A 16,484-nucleotide genomic window follows, 5' to 3' on the forward strand; every position below is an offset into this window, starting at 1 on the left:
GGATGGCACTGAGGTGACGGTCAAGGAGGTTCTGGCTGGAGACAGCGTCCACAGTCTCCTCAGCATTCTGGATGTCATCACTGTGAGTACCTCCTCTCCCCTGGGTCTGCCCGGACTCACTAGACAGCAGGTCCCTCAGCGCCCAGGCCAGCTCTCCACTGACAGGAGGGTCACCCTAGTGGGTGGGGGTGTGCCTGGAGTGGCCTGGGAGTGGCTCTCACTAAGTGTCTGCGGGGAGCTCGGTGTTGGCTTATGGGTTTTGGTGTCTCTTAAATGATCATTCTTTGGACTGAGTAGCATGTGCATGGGCTCCAAGCGTCACATGCATAAAACATCGCAGGATGAAGGGGATCTCTCCTGTCTTCAGGCCCCAAGGCCCCTTCCCAGGAGAGGCCCTTTCTGGATCTTCTGTGCTGACGCGTGTTCTTCAGTCACTTATTCAGCTTTTGTGCTATTCCTCAATGCAGTGAATGGTCTTATGTAGACACTGTTTCCTGTGTTTGAAGGCCAGTCTGTAGGGCAAATCCTTGGGAGACTCACTGATCCAAGGGCCCTGCCTCCCACTGCAGAGACTGAATTCCCAGGCATGTGAGGGCCCCTCACCCGCTGTGAGCTGGCTCATCGCTGATGTTTGCTGGTTGTCTCACAGTGTCACTCACTGTTTGTTGAACCCAGGGTAGGCAAGGTGCAAGCGAGGAAGCTGAAAGAAGATGGTGAGGAGAAACTGCAGACGTGTTTATTCTTTCTTGATTGGCATAGAGGGTGTAGCAGCAGACATGCTGTGTTCTCTCCTCTCATGACTGACCCAGTGGACACAGCCATAATGCACCATAAGACACCATAGCACGGACATAGTGTAGCCTTAATGCAGCCTCAAGGGCTTTTCAGGTGGAGCTTGTATATGTTTACAGTACAGACGCGGCCTGCGGCAAAGGAGGCGCATCATGACGTGTACACACACTGCTGTACGTGATCTCAGCTGTCACCGTGCATTTACGAATCGTGGGGTGGTAGTGAGAGGCCCTGGGGGTGGCAGAGCCTGACCGCCGCCGTCTTGGCAAATTTGCTCTTTCTTTACATTCCCGCTCTTCAGGGTCTTTCACCTCATAGTCTACGCACAGTCCATCTTCTGCAGTATTGCTGGGGTGAACAACACTGACTCTAGGATTTATATCTTGCAACAGTAGTAGGGGCTGCAACAAGAAACAGCACTTGTCACCCAGGATACAAGCTGGAACTCACATTACTTGCAAAACCCCCACAGGCGCCAGGCCAGCCCCTTCAAGGAGGAGATTTTTGTGTTGTTCATAGTCCACCCTCATGATTACACTTTTCTAAATCTGAGGACACAGCCTTTACAGTACATTGTTCTAAACCTACAGCATAGGACACAGCCTTTACAGTCTACTATTCTAAATTTACATCATAAAAAAATATATATATATACACACATCATTTGGCCACAATGACCATCAGTGTGTGCACCAGGACCAAGAAACTGCTCCAACTTGCCATAAATAAGGCTGCATCGGCACCATTGTCAACCGGGGCCGTTTCTCTCTGTGCGTTAGCTAGTGACCAGTGAATTGATAAGGCTGCATCGGCACCAGTGTCAGCCGGGGCCGTTACTCTCTGTGCGTTAGCTAGTGACCAGTGAATTGATAAGGCTGCATCGGCACCAGTGTCAGCCGGGGCCGTTTCTCTCTGTGCGTTAGCTAGTGACCAGTGAATTGATAAGGCTGCATCGGCACCAGTGTCAGCCGGGGCCGTTTCTCTCTGTGCGTTAGCTAGTGACCAGTGAATTGATAAGGCTGCATCGGCACCAGTGTCAACCGGGGCCGTTTCTCTCTGTGCGTTAGCTAGTGACCAGTGAATTGCAAGTTCTACATGGGGCCTTCAGTCCCTGCTTGGGCTCTTTGGGTGGGCACAGTGATTTGAGCCCTGTTCAAAGCAGAAAAGGGCATCTGAAGGAACACCCTTGGGTGCCATATAATCTTCTAACTGAACCACTTGTGTCACTTGCTGTGGGCATTTAAACTGCTGTTCCGGTCTCAGTTGCATGGTTGGCCTTGCTAACAAGCAGGGACCTGCAGTCTCAAATGTTCTACAACCTTTGTCTCAATGAGGAGTGAGGGGTTATAGATGCCAACCGTTCTGTTTCATCCCTGGAACAAATGATACCATCCACCCTATGTCCCAGAGTCGCAAAAGGCATGCTGCCAAGGGTTTCCCTTGGTTCTGCTAAAGCTGCTTACCCAAGTCGACCAACTCCACCTGAGTATACGGTTGATACGTTGTGAACTCATTCACACTGGGGGCCCCTTGATGATGCCCCTGCCGAGCCATGGGCTGCTCATGCGTCACTTTCTGCCCTACACCAGGCCTTGCTGACAAGCAGGGACCCACGGGCTCTCATTGTTCATCATCACCACCTCCTCTGTGATTGTGGTTTTCATTCTGTCTTATCTCTGATGGATGAGGTTAAGAGGCTTGTGAAAGCTTCCTGGTGGGAGGGATTGGTTATGGGTAAAACTGGGTCTTACTCTGATGGGCAAGGCCATGCTCACTTCAGTTCAGTCGCTCAGTCGTGTCCGGCTCTTTACAACCCCATGAACTGCAGCATGCCAGGCCTCCCTATCCATCACCAATTCCCGGAGTTTACCCAAACTCATGTCCATTGAATCGGTGTTGCCATCTAACCATCTCATCCTCTGTCATCCCCTTCTCCTCCTGCCCTCAATCTTTCCCAGCATCAGGGTCTTTTCAAATGAGTCAGCTCTTCACATCAGGTGGCCAAAATACTGGAGTTTCACCTTCAACATCAGTCCTTCCAATGAACCCAGGACCGATTTCCCTTAGAATGGACTGGTTGGATCTCTTTGCAGTCCAAGGGACTCTCAAGAGTCTTCTCCAACACCACAGTTCAAAAGTATCAGTTCTTCTGTGCTCAGCCCTCTTTATATTCCAACTCTCACATCCATACATGTCCACTGGAAAAACCATAGCCTTGACTAGATGGACCTTTGTTGACAAAAGTAATGTCTCTGCTTTTTAATACGCTGTCTAGGTTGGTCATAACTTTCCTTTCACGGAGTAAGCGTCTGTTAATTTCATGGCTCCAGTCACAATCTGCAGTGATTTTGGAGCCCAGAAAAATAAAGTCAGCCACTATTTCCACTGTTTTCCCATTGATTTGCCATGAAGTGATGGGACCAGATGCCATGATCTTAGTTTTCTGAATGTTGAGCTTTAAGCCAGCTTTTTCATTCTCCTCTTTCACTTTCAACAAGAGGCTGTTTAGTTTTTCTTCACTTTTTGCCATAAGGGTGGTGTCATCTGCATATCAGAGGTTATCGATATTTCTCCCAGCAACCTTGATTCCAGCTTGTGCTTCATCTAGCCCAGCATTTCTCATGATGTACTCTGCATATAAGTTAAATAAACAGGGTGACAATATACAGCCTTGATGTAGTCCTTTTCCTGTTTGGATTCAGTCTGTTGTTCAGTGTCCAGTTCTAACTATTGCTTCCTGACCTGCATACAGATTTCTCAAGAGGCAGGTCTGGTATTCACATTTCTTTCAGAATTTTCCACAGTTTATTGTGATCCACACAGTCAAAGACTTTGGCATAGTCAATAAAACAGAAATAGATGTTCTTTTGGAACTCTCTTGCTTTTTCGTTGATCCAGCGGATGTTGGCAATTTGATCTCTGGTTCCTCCGCCTTTTCTAAAACCAGCTTGAACATCCGGAAGTTCACAGTTCATGTATTGCTGAAGCCTGGCTTGGAGAATTTTGAGCATTACTTTACTAGCGTGTGAGATGAGACATAATGTAGCCTTATTGCAGCTGCAAGGGCTTTTCAGGTGGAGCTGATACATGTTTACAGGAGAGAAGTGGCCCCTGGCCAAGTGGGTACATCATGGCGCACATGAGCAGCGCTGTCAGTGGTCTTCGCTGTTACATAACCGTGTTACAGAACATGGGGTGAGCGAGAGGCCCGGGGCTGAGAGGCCTGGCCACCGCCTTCTCGGTGATTTGCTCTTTCCATACACTAGTCCAATAGGTTAAAAAATAGCATCTCATGTTAGTTTATGACTTTTAAACTTCTATCATGGGATATTTCAAACATGTTAAAAAATAGAGTAGTAAAATTAATTTATTTCTATCACTAGCTGTTAAAGGCTCCACTCAGTGTACCTCATTTCCTCCCAGTTAACTGGAATTTAGTATTTAATTTTTCCTTCTGATCAAAACCTACTTACAGTAAAACAAATCTTAAGTGTAAGTAGCTGCTTTGATACATGCATGCACCTGTGTCACTGAAAAGGTGTATTTGATTTTAATTTTATCCTTGGAAGTTACATCTTTTTCTTTTCTTTTTAGCTGTGTACTGAGGCAACTTGTACTTCAGTTTTTCCAGACACTGCACAGAGGGGTCTCTGGGGCAGTTCAGCAGAACTGTGGCAGGGGTGCCTCTGTACGGGCTCAGGAGTCTAGGAGCTTGTGTGATGCTGACTGTGGATCGACCCCGGGTGGGTGTCCTCCAAGCCAGCCCTAGGTTGTTGTGCATGACAAGGGGTGACAGGCTCCAAATGTAGACTTCAGGGGTGTCCACTGTGTTCAATCTGCCCCTGTCAGACCAGTACACATGCTTTGAGCTGTTTGGGGGCTGGGGGTGGAGGTATGCTTGGGACTCCGGGTCTCTGTCTGCTGTCAGGACCTGGCCTACCTTTAGCACATGCTTGGCCAGGGCTGAGAGGGACACCACCCGCTCCGAGCAAGCCTGCCTGCTTCCTGCTTGGGTCAGCCCCTGCCTGGAACCTTGTGCTGGGAGAGGGAACCCGGGTGTGCCCGCTGGGCCGCAGGAGGGGGTTCCGTGGGGTTCTGGCTTGAGTGTCTGAGTCTGTGAGGTGTGCTGTGGGCCTGGGAGGTCTAGACAGGCTGTCTGTCACACACACGGGCTCCTCGATGAGAGAGAGCGGCGGTGGAGGCTCGTGTCTTGCCTCTTGGTCTGCTACTGGTCCTGATCCTGCTGTGACTTCCGGGCTGAGCACCGTCTGTGGCAGCTCTGTGGGCTGTGTGCTTGGAGCAGGGCCAGGCACCTGCTGTCTCCCAGCCTCTGCGGTCACCTCGGCCCACGTCCTCAGTGCCCCTGGCCCGGACTCTTCCTTTCTCGAGTGTGGGGGCCGAGAGCGGGGAGGGGGGTGTTTGGAAAAAACAAGTCTGAACTGAGTTAAATGATCATTTGGAAGGACATCATTTTTGCCTCACCAAATGTGTATTTGTGATTTAAAATTCTTTTTATTTGTTCTTATCAAAATAACCTGAACAAATTCTAAAAATGCTTTTGATGTTTTGTGAAGCGCAGTTGTCTGTTCCACCACCCTCTCCCAAGAAAGGACGCTTCTAGCTCTTGCAGTCTCCAGTTTACCACCGCTGCTCTTGCTGTTCTATGAGTCTTCTGTCTCAGTTTTGTTTTGACTTACCGCTGTAGACAGTGGCCTGCTTGCCTTACCGTCCTGCTCCTCTCATCCCACCTTGTGGTCATTGCTGGCAGCTGAGCCTGTGGAGCCTGGAGGTGAAGTTCTTTTTCGTTTTCCCTGGAGTTAACAGTTGCCTCATCTTTGGCTGCCTGGTTTTCTGTGCATGGCATGCACTGCTGCCCTTGTCCAGTGTTCCGAGGGTCGGGGAGTGACCTCCGGTCCCCAGGCCCTGTGCCCCTGTGAGCTTCTGGGCCACACGGCCCAGCCCCTGTCCTGGGGGTACTTTCTTCCTTCCTGGGCAGGGCTCCCACCTCCTCTCTTGATCTGCCTGTTCAGGTGAAGCAGATCCTCTGTTGCTTCCTGAGAAGTGTGCAGGGAGATTGGGTTTTGAAACCTTACCGATTTAGAATTGTCTTTATTCTGCACTCCCTTTATTTTTCTATTGTACTTTTAAGGAGATTTTGTTAACTTTATTTTCCAGATCTTCCATTGAAATTTTAATTTCTGTCATCATTTTTTTATATAAATCTAGTTGACTTACAGTGTTGTTTTAATTTCACATATACAGCAAATTGATTCAGTTATATATATATATATATATATATATATTTTTCAGATTCTTTTCCATAATGGTTTATTACAGGGTATTGAATGTACTTCCCTGTGCTATAGAGTAGGTCCTTGTTGGTTACCGATTTTAAATAGTTGCTAAGTCACGTCCGACTCTTTGTTGACCTCATGGACTGCAGCACACCAGGATCCTCTGTCCTCTGCTATCTCCCGGAGTTTGCTCAAATTCATGTCCATTGATTCAGTGATGCCATGCAACCCTCTCATCCTCTGCCTCCCCCTTCTCCTCCTGCCCTCAGTCTTTCCCAGCATCAGGGGCTTTTCCAGTGAGTTGGCTCTTTGCATCAGGTGGCCAAGTATTGGAGCTTCAGCTTCAGCATCAGTCCTTCCAATGAATATTCAGGGTTGATTTTCTTTAGGATTGACTGGTTTGATCTCCTTGGAGTCCAAGGGACTCTCAAGAGTCTTCTCCAGCACCACAATTCAAAACCATCAATTTTTTGGTGCTCAGCCTTCTTTATGGTTCAACTCTCACATCCGTACATGATTGCTGGAAAACCATACCTTTGACTATATGGGCCTTTATTGGCAAAGTGATGTCTCTCTGCTTTTCTTTCAAGGAGCAAGCATCTTTTAATTTCATGGCTGTAGTCTCTGTCCACAGTGATTTTGGAGCCCAAGAAAATAAAGTCTGCCACTGCTTCCACTTTTTCACCCATCTATTTACCATGAAGTGATTGGACCAAATGCCATGATCTTAGTTTTTTAAGTGTTGAGTTTTAAGCCAGATTTTTCACTCTCCTCATTCACTTTCATCTGCGTATCTGAGGTTATTGGTATTTCTCCTAGAAATCCCTAATCCAGCTTTTGGTTCTTGCAGTCCAGCGTTTCGAATGATGTACTCTACGTATAAGTTAAATAAGCAGGGTGACCGTATTTAGCCTTGAGATACTCCTGTCCCAATTTGGAACCCTTCCATTGTTCCATATCTGGTTCTGACTGTTGCTTTTTGACCTGCATACAGGTTTCTCAGGAGGGCAGGTATGGTGGTCTGGTATTACCATCTCTCTAAGAATTTTCCGCAGTTTGTTGTGATCCACACAGTCGAAGGCTTTAGCATAGTCAATGAAGCAGAAGTAGATATTTTTCTGGAACTTCCTTGCGTTCTCCATTATCCATTGAATGTTGGCAATTTAATCTCTGGTTCCTCTGCCTTCGAAACCCAGCTTGAATATCTAGAAGCTCTCAGTTCACATACCGCTGAAGCCTAGCTTGAAGAATTTTGAGCATAATTTTGTTAGCATGTGAAATGAGCGCAATTGCAAGGTAGTTTGAACATTTTTTGACATTGCCCTTCTTTGAGATTGAAATGGAAACTGACCTTTTCCAGTCCTGTGGTCACTGTTAAATTTTCCAAACTTGCTGGCATATTGAGTGCCGCACTTTCACAGCACCATCTTTTAAAACTTGAAATAGCTCAGCTGGAATTCCATCACCTCCACTAGCTTTGTTCGTAGTAGTGCTGCCTAAGGCCCACTTGACCTCACACTCTATGATGTCCAGCTCTAGGTAAGTGACCACACCACTGTTTATCTGGGTCATTAAGACTTTTTTTTCATATAGTTCTTCTGTGTATCCTTGCCACCTTTTCTTAATCTTTTTTGCTTCTTTTAGGTCTTTACTGTTTGTGTCCTTTATTGTGCCCATCTTTGCATGAAATGTTCTCTTGGTATCTTTGATTTTCTCGAAGAGATCGCTAGTGTTTCCTGTTCTTTTATTTTCCTCTCTTTCTTTGCACTGATCAATGAGGAAGGTTTTCTTATCTCTCCTTGTTGTTCTTTGGAACTCGGCATTCAGTTGGATATATCTTTACCTTTCTCCCTTGCCTTTTGATTCTTTTCTTTTCTTAGCTATTTGTATACTCTCCTCAGACAACCACTTTGCCTTCTTGCATTTCTTTTTATTTGGAATGGTTTTGGTCATGCCTCCTGTTCAGTTCAGTTCAGTCACTCAGTTGTGCCTGACTCTTTGCGACCCCATGGACTGCAGCACGCCAGGCCTCCCTGTCCATCACCAACTCCCGGAACTTACTCAAACTCATGTCCTTGAGTTGGTGATGCCATCCAACCATCTCATCCTCTGTCATCCCCTTCTTCTCCTGCCCTCAATCTTTCCCAGCATCAGGGTCTTTTCAAATGAGTCAGCTCTCCACATCAGGTGGCCAAAGTATTGGAGTTTCAACTTCAATATCAGTCCTTCCAGTGAACACCCAAGACTGATCTCCTTTAGGATGGATAATGTCACGAACCTCCCCATAGTTCTTCAAGCACTCTGTCTACCAGATCTAACTCTTTGAATCTATTCGTCACCTCCATTGTACAGTCATAAGGGATTTGATTTAGATCATACCTGAATGCTAATGATTTTTCTACTTTTTTCAATTTAAGCCTGAATTTTGCAATAAGGAGCTCATGATTTGAGTCTTGTTTGGTCTTGTTTTTGCTGACTGACTGTATACAGCTTCTCCATCTTCCGCTGCAAAGAATGTAATCAATCTGATTTCAGTATTGACCATCTGGTGATGTCCATGTGTAGAGTCATCTCTTAGGTTGTTGGGAAAGGATTTGTTATGACCAGTGTGTTCTCCTGATCAAACTTGTTAACCTTTGCCCTGCTTCATTTTGTACTCCAAGGCCAAACTTGCCTGTTATTCCAGGTATCTCTTGACTTCCTACTTTTGCATTCCAATCCTCTATGACAAAAAGGAAATTTTTTTTTTTTTGGGTGTTAATTCTAGAAGGTCTTGTAGGCCTTCATAGAACTGGTCAATTGCAGCTTCTTTGGCATCAGTGGTTGGGGTATAGACTTGCATTGCTGTGATGTTGAATGGTTTGCCTTGAACACGAGCACTCATTCTGTGGTATTTTAAATACAGTAGTATGTGTGTGTTAATCCAAGCTCCTAACCCTCCCCCTTTTCCCTGTGGTAACTACAAGCTTATTTTCCATGTCTGTGAGTCTGTTTGTTTGTAAGTAAGTCCATTTGTATCATGATTTCACATATAAGTGATACTATATGATATTTGTCTTTCCCCCTCTGACTTACTTCACTTAGTATGATACTCTCTAGGTTCATCTGCATTGCTGCTAGTGGCATTATTTTATTTTTTCTTATGACTGAGCACTGTTCTCGTGTGTGTGTGTGTCTGTGTGTACACTGCTCACCGCGTCGTCTTTAGCCACTCATCTGTTGAGGGACATGTAGGCTTCCCACGTCTTGGCTGTTGTGAATAGTGATGCTGTGAACATTGGGGTGTGTGTGTCTCTGCTAACCAGAGTCACCTCCGGATGTTTGGCCAAGAGTGGGATTGCTGGATCATGTGGGAGCGCTGCTTTTAGTTTTTTAAGGAACCTCCATACGGTTCTCCATAGTGGCTGCACATTTACATTCCCACCAGCAGTGTAGGAGGGTTCCCTTTTCTCCTGTCATCATGCTTTTTATTTCGAGAGCTTCTTTTTCTCTCTGAATATTTTTTTTATGGATGAGGTAAGACGAGATTTTCTTTGCTCCCTACATCACCTCTGGCTGTTGTGAGTTTCCTTCTCTGCTTGTTTGCTTCCACGTCTCAGACCTGGGCCTGTCGCGTCCCCAGCAGTCCAGTTATGTGAGAGGGGAGCGCATCTGACCTGCTGCACAGGCAGTGCGCGGGGGCTGTGTGGACGTGCGGTGCTCGTCTGTCTCGTACCTGGAATTTTGTACCTTCTGAACACCTTCCTCCAATCCCACCTACCCCATTGTTTTAATTTTTACAAATTTGTTGTGAAATATTTCAGATATACAAAAAAGCACAGCGTAGGAAGCAGACTTGTCAGCTGTTAGCCAGGTGAGAGCATGATGGCCCTGTAGCTCAGGCTAGCTGTAAGCTCTTGGTACCGTTCTGCTTCTCCCCACCCCTTCCTGGAGGCAGCTGCTTTTCTGACTTTCCTCTGATACTTTACAGAGGTGTGGTGTGCTTGCTGTGCCTCGCTCCTCAGCGGCGTCCTGCTCTGCACGGCCCTGCAGCACCCTGGTGTGTGGGGGTGACTGGCGCAAGTCCCCGGTGGTGACATGTTCCCGTTCCACTGTCTGCTCGTTACCCTTTGATCTCCTCTTGTTGACTGACAAGTTGCCGTGACTGCTTTCTGTGGTGGCCAGGGCCAGAGAAAACATTTGTCGGCATGTGTAGGTGTGTGCCAGGCCTGTGCACACCCCTGCGGCTGTGTCACCTGTGCGTGTCAAGTTTCTTGCTGAGGTCGAGGGCACTGTTTTCCTAAGTACACAAGTCCGTTTGAACTGTTTTTACTGTCAGCTGTTGAGCTGTCATTTTCTCTTCCCACCCTGCCTTTAACACACACACATACTCACAGACAGACACACATACGCTTTTCTCCCCGACTCTGGAACTGATGAGAGCTGCTGTCTGTTAGGGCTTGTGGGGGTGGGGTTGTGGGGATATCCTTCCCCTGTTTCTCCCGGGGTCTCCTGGCCGCTCGGCTCCCTGGTGAGTGTGAGCCATGCTGCCAACTCAGGCCTTGTAGAGCTGGAAACGGAGTGGGGTCTTGTCTGAGAGAGAGCCTCGCCCCTGTCGGCCCATGAGGAGGGCGCCTGCTCCCCACAGAGCAGCCAGTGGTGCGTGCGCATCGAGGGGCCGAGCCCTGACCTGGCTTGGCCCCTGCCTCTGCCTCCGGGGGCCTCCGGGGCTGGCCGCCAGGTCCTGTGCTGGACGCCTGGCAGGTGGCTGCTCTGTGTTGCTTGGGGCTCCTGTTTCTTGTGGTCGTGGATCATTTATGGAGCAATCTTCTCTTTTTCTTATTGTTTTAAACTCAAAATTTTACGGTTTTTAGAAATTGAATTATAGTTGATTTACAATGTTGTATTAGTCTTAGCTGTGCAACAAAGTGATTCAGTTATACTTATATGTATGTATCACTTTTCTTTTTTAGATTCCTTTTCCTTATAGGTTATTGCAACCTTTTGAGTATTGTTCCCTGTGCCATACAGTAAGACCTTGCTTTATCTATTTTGTGCATAGGAGTATGTCCATGTTAATCCCAAACGCCTGCTTTATCCCTCGCTCTGTTTTCCTTTTGTAATCGTAACTTTGTTTTCTGTCTGTTTGTTTTCTGTGAGTCTATTTCTGTTTTGTAAACAAGTTCATTTGTATCATTCAAAAAATTCCACACATATGTGGAATTTATTCACGTGATAAATTCCGTGCCTTTGACTCCCTTTACTTGGTGATCCGTAGGCCCGTCCACGTTGCTGCAAGTGGCATCACTCACTCCTTTTTCATGGCTGAGTAGCATTCCACTGCGGGCCTCCCGGGTGGCTGCCAAGCAGGAGACACAGGTTCACTCCCTGGTCTGGGAAAGTCCTCTGGACAAGGAAGTGGCAACCCACTCTGGTATTCTTGCCTGGGAAATTCCAGGACAGAGGAACCTGGCAGACTGCACTCCACAGGGTTTCAAAGAGTTGCACATGACCTAGTGACTAAACAACAGCAACACTATCCCATTGTGTGTATATACTCCACATCTTCTTTATCCATTCGTTTGTTGATGGACACTTAGGTTGCTTCCGTGGTCTGGCTATTGTGAATAGTAATGCTGTGAATATTGGGGTGCATGTATCTTTCTGAGCCTTGGCTTCTCTGGATTCATACAGGGACAGCCTTCTCTGTATAAATGATCTGAAGCAGGCAGAAAGGACTTCAAGGCAGAAGTGGTATAACTAAGCCCAGAACACACCGAGGACCCCTTGAGCCAGAGCCCAGTGTTCCCGACTGGCAGGGCTGTTTGGAGGAAGGGGCGTTTTCCATGTTCACTCATGGGCAGTCAGGTCAGGAGACTGGACCTAACCCTAACCCTAACTGGGTTTTACCTTGTGTGAATTCTTTTTTGCAGGGCCTTGCATACAAGTAAAGCAGGGCTGTCTACCAGCAGCAACAGTGAGCCTCACCACACAGATGAGCTGCTGTCTGTGGCAATTTATTAGTCTTCTTCATTCTGGCTTTCAAAGAAGAGAGACATTGAGATTTTATTTTTAATAAAAGTGAAATAGAATTCCAGTTCTGCTATGGCAGAGTGATGCTACCATAGCCTCTCTCTCCTGCTGATTACAACAGAAACTCTGGGTAGAATGCAAAGCAGTTACCCAGGAATCTGAGAATAAAAGTGGGTAGATCGCAGGTGGGAATCAAAAACAGGAAAAGCAGCCCAAGAATGGTCAGTTCCCTGGGTTTCCTCTTCTGTCTCAGTGCTCTGCCTCAGGGCAGCCCAGTTATGGACTCTCTCAGTATAGGAGAGAGTGTGCATGGGTCTTGAGAGTCTCAGGGCAGACAGAGAGCAGCATGGCACAGGCTAGGTATGGGCCATGAGAACCAGGCTAAGATGCAGCCTCAGCCCAGGTCTCAGACTAACCCCTGAGGGGCGGCGGTGCCAGGAGAGCCAAGCACTTGCGGTATCACCCAGTCAGAGATGCTGGCACTCAGCCCCACAGCACAGTGGGGTGGGACAGGGGCTAAGACAGAACTTGTGGTTTGAACCCAGTCAGCTTGATAACTTGCTAAAAAATTCAACATTCCCCAGAAAATTGGAGCCTAACCCTAGATACATCAGTAATAATGTTGAATGCATCAATTAAATGGTGATCAGTTTAGATAGACATACCAATATCCAGCTACATGCTGGCTTCATAAAACTACTATAGCTATAAAGACTTAGGTAGATTGAAAAGAAAAGAATATGATAGACTGTATCATGAAAGCTCAAAACTGAAAGGCTGTATTAATGTTAGACAAAGTAGACTTCAGACCACAGAATGTTTCCAGGGTGAGGAACACCACTAGTCAAGAAGATAGAGCAACCCCAAATGTGTATTCTCCTAAGAATGGAATTTCAAAAGTGAAGCAGAAACTTATAGATGTGAAAGGAGACATGAATCCCTAGTTAAAGCTGATGACTTCACTTGTTCAGCAATCAGTAGGACAGGTAGAAAGTCCACAGAGATGTAGAAAATCTAAACAGCACCATCAGCTTCCTTGTTTAATTAATTAAGTGAACATTTACTGAACACTCATCCCAACAATAGCAAGTACATTCCTTTCATGTGGACATGGGGCACTCACAATACATACTATTAATATATTCTGGGTCATAAAGCAAATGGTAGTAAATGTCAGCAAATTTGGAGAACAGCAGAGACCAAAGGACTGGAAAAGGTCAGTTTTCATTCCAGTCCCAAAGAAAGGCAATGCCAGAGAATGTTCAAACTACCCTACAGTTGTGCTTATTTCACACTCTAGGAAGATAATGCTCAAAATCCTTCAAGCTAGGCTTCAACAGTACATGAATCGAGAACTTCCAGATATACAAGCTTTATTTAGAAAAAGCAGAGGAACCAGAGATTAAATTGCCAACATCCATTGGATCATAGAAAAAGGGAATTCCAGAAAAACATCTACTTCTGCTTCATTGACTATGCTAAAGCTTTGACTGTGTGGATCACAGAAAACTGTGGAAAAATTCTTAGATAGGAATACCAGACTACCTTACCTGCCTTCTGAGAAACCTGTGTGCAGGTCAAAAAGCAACAGTTAGAACCAGACATGGAACAACAGACTGGTTCCAAATTGGGAAAGGAGTACATCAAGGCTGTATGTTGTCACCCTACTTATTTAACTTATATGCAGAGTACATCATGTGAAATGCTGGGCTGGATGAATCACAAGCTGGAATCAAATACTAACGATCTCAGATATGCAGATGACACCACTCAAATGGCAGAAAGTGAGGAGGAACTAAAGAGCCTCTTGATGAGGGTGAAAGAGGAGAGTGAAAAAGCTGGTTTAAAACTCAACATTCAGAAAATTAAGATCATGGCATCCAGTCTCACCACTTTATGACAAATAGAAGGGGAAGAGTGGAAGCAGTGACATATTTTCTTTTCTTGGGTTCCAAAATCACTGTGGATGACGACTGCAGTCATGAAATTAAAAGACACTTGCTCCTTGGAAGAAAAGCTATGATAAATCTAGACAGCATATTAAAAAGCAGAGACATCACTTTGCCAACAAAGGTCTGTATAATCAAAACTATGGTTTTTCTAGTGGTCACATACCAATCTGGGCTTCCCTGGTAGGTCAGCTGGTAAAGAATCTTCCTGCAATGTAGGAAACCCTGGTTCGATTCTTGGGTCGGAAAGATTCCCTGCAGAAGGGAACAGTTATCCACTCCAGTATTCTGACGTGGAGAATTCCATGGACTACATAGTCCCTAGGGTTGCAAAGAGCTGGACACGACTGAGCAACTTTCACTTTGATGTACCAATATGGGAATTGGTCCTAAAGAAGGCTGAGTGCTGAAGAACCAATGCATTCGAACTGTGGTACTGGAGAAGACTTTTGAGAGCAAGTGTCTTGGACAGCAAGGAGCTCAAACTAGTCCATCCTAAAGGGAATCAACCTTGAGTGTTCATTGGAAGGACTGTTGCTGAAACTGAAGTTCCAGTACTTTGGCCACTTGATGCAAAGAGCTGACTCGTTGGAAAAGACCCTGATGCTGGGAAAGACTGAGTGTAGGAGGAGAAGTGGGCAACAGAGGATGAGATGGTGGGATGGCATCAATGGACTTGACTGACTCAGTGGACTTGAGTTTGAGCAAACTCCAGGAGATAGTGAGAGACAGGGAAGCCAGGCAGGCTGCAGTCCATTGGGTCGCAAAGTACTGGGGCTTCAGCTTCAGCATCAGTCCTTCCCATGAATATTCAGGGTTGATTTCCTTTAGGATTGACTGGTTTGATCTCCTTGCAGTCCAGGGGACTCTCAAGAGTCTATTTCAGCACCACAGTTTGAAAGCATCGGTTCGGTGCTCAGCCTCTATGGCCAGAGGATAGGTAGAGGCAAATTCCCATCCAAGATGTAGGCAGAGGCCTCTTCCTCTTTTGGGTAACTGACATGGGTGGTAACTGACATGGGTGGTAACTGACATGGTGGTAGGTGTGAGCGCCCACCCTTACAGTTCAGCCCCCACACCAACTCCAACTTTAGCTGAGGTTTTGGTAAATAATCCCACAATATTTAACAAGGAAAATGAAAACTTTGTTCACACAAAACCCGGTATGGAAATATTTATATTAGTTTTATCTGTAATTGCCAATACTGGGAAAAACCCAAATGTCCTTCACCTGCTGGATGCATAGGGCTTCCCAGGTGGCTCAGTGGGTAAACAGTCTGCCTGTAAAGTAAGAGCGCAGGCAGGCGTGAGTTTGATTTCCAGTTCAGGAAGATCCCCTGTAGGAGGACATGGCAGTCCACCCCACTATTCTTCCCTGCAGAATCCTGTGGACAGAGAATCTGGTGGCCTATAGTCCATGAGTTGCACAGAGTCAGACATGACTAAAGCGACTTAGCGTGCAAGCTCGCATATGCTGGGTGCATGAGGAAACTGTGATACACCCGTAAACAGGCTAGTTCTGTCAGCAAACAGCTCAGACTCCTGGCACGCCAACAGGTCGTCTCCGTGGACGGAGCCTGGCCCCGTGCGATTCCGCTGATGTGCTGCTTGACAAAGGGAAGCATCAGCTCAGAAAAAAGCTGGTGGTTGCCTGGAAGCGGCCCTCAGCGGGGAGGTGGTGGCAGGACTCAGAACTGTGAGCCAGAAAGGGCCGAGGTCACTGCCTGGGAATGATGACAGGCTGAAAAAGTCACCTTTGCTGTCAAGCACCCGCCAGTTCCCAAGTGGCACCCAGCCGGTCCTTGGCCGCCTGGAGCTGCACTGGTGGCCAGGCAGAGCTCAGCAGGCTCGTTGGGTGGGGGATCCTGGCTCCAAGTGGCCTTGCCAGAGGCCTTGGAGAGCGGGGTGCTGAGAGCTGAGATGCTTGAGGCTGCACGAGGGCTGGGGGAGCCAGGCCCCGCAGTCTCAGGGCCGGCTGACGCGGGCTGACCGGGGCTGTCGTTGCAGGGCCACGCCGCGCCGTACAAAACGGTGTCCGCCCGCGCTGCCGTCCCCTCCACCGTCCTCCGGCTCCCAGCTATGGCTTTTCAAGGAGTTTTTGAGAGATACCCTGAAACTCTGGTGAGGGTGGTGCAGGTGAGTCGCCTTCCGGGCAGTGTGTCCTGTGCTCTGGCGGTCTCAGGGAGGGGCCCAGGGGCGAGGCCCTGAGCACCTCATCATCGGTGCACTGAGTCCCGGGGCCGTGAGACATGTCCGCAGTAGTGGAAGTGACCTCACTGGCAGGACTGAGTGCTGGTGACATGGGGCTCAGGGTGGGTGTCAGAGGAACTAAGATGGTTTTTTCAGAACCTTGTGATACGTATTTTGCTGTAAAAATTAGTATTGATAGCTTCAATGAGGTCTTCAATTGCCTACCATGTCCCAGAAGAACTCTTGT

The 16,484-nt window shown here is 47.1% G+C and overlaps 1 protein-coding gene across 3 annotated transcripts in view; it reads left to right on the plus strand.

Moving 5' to 3' along the window:
- Window positions 1–16,484, plus strand: part of PNPLA7 (patatin like phospholipase domain containing 7) — a 77,398-nt gene that overhangs the window by 8,954 nt on the left and 51,960 nt on the right. For all 3 annotated transcript variants that reach the window (XM_065927982.1, XM_065927983.1, XM_065927984.1), the window contains exons 10-11: window positions 2–82; window positions 16,055–16,183. In XM_065927982.1, the coding sequence (XP_065784054.1) occupies window positions 2–82; window positions 16,055–16,183 (210 nt within the window). The remainder of the gene's footprint in view (window position 1; window positions 83–16,054; window positions 16,184–16,484) is intronic.

Source organism: Muntiacus reevesi, chromosome 3 (genome assembly GCF_963930625.1).
Source record: "Muntiacus reevesi chromosome 3, mMunRee1.1, whole genome shotgun sequence".
Classification (NCBI taxonomy): Eukaryota; Metazoa; Chordata; class Mammalia; order Artiodactyla; family Cervidae; genus Muntiacus; species Muntiacus reevesi.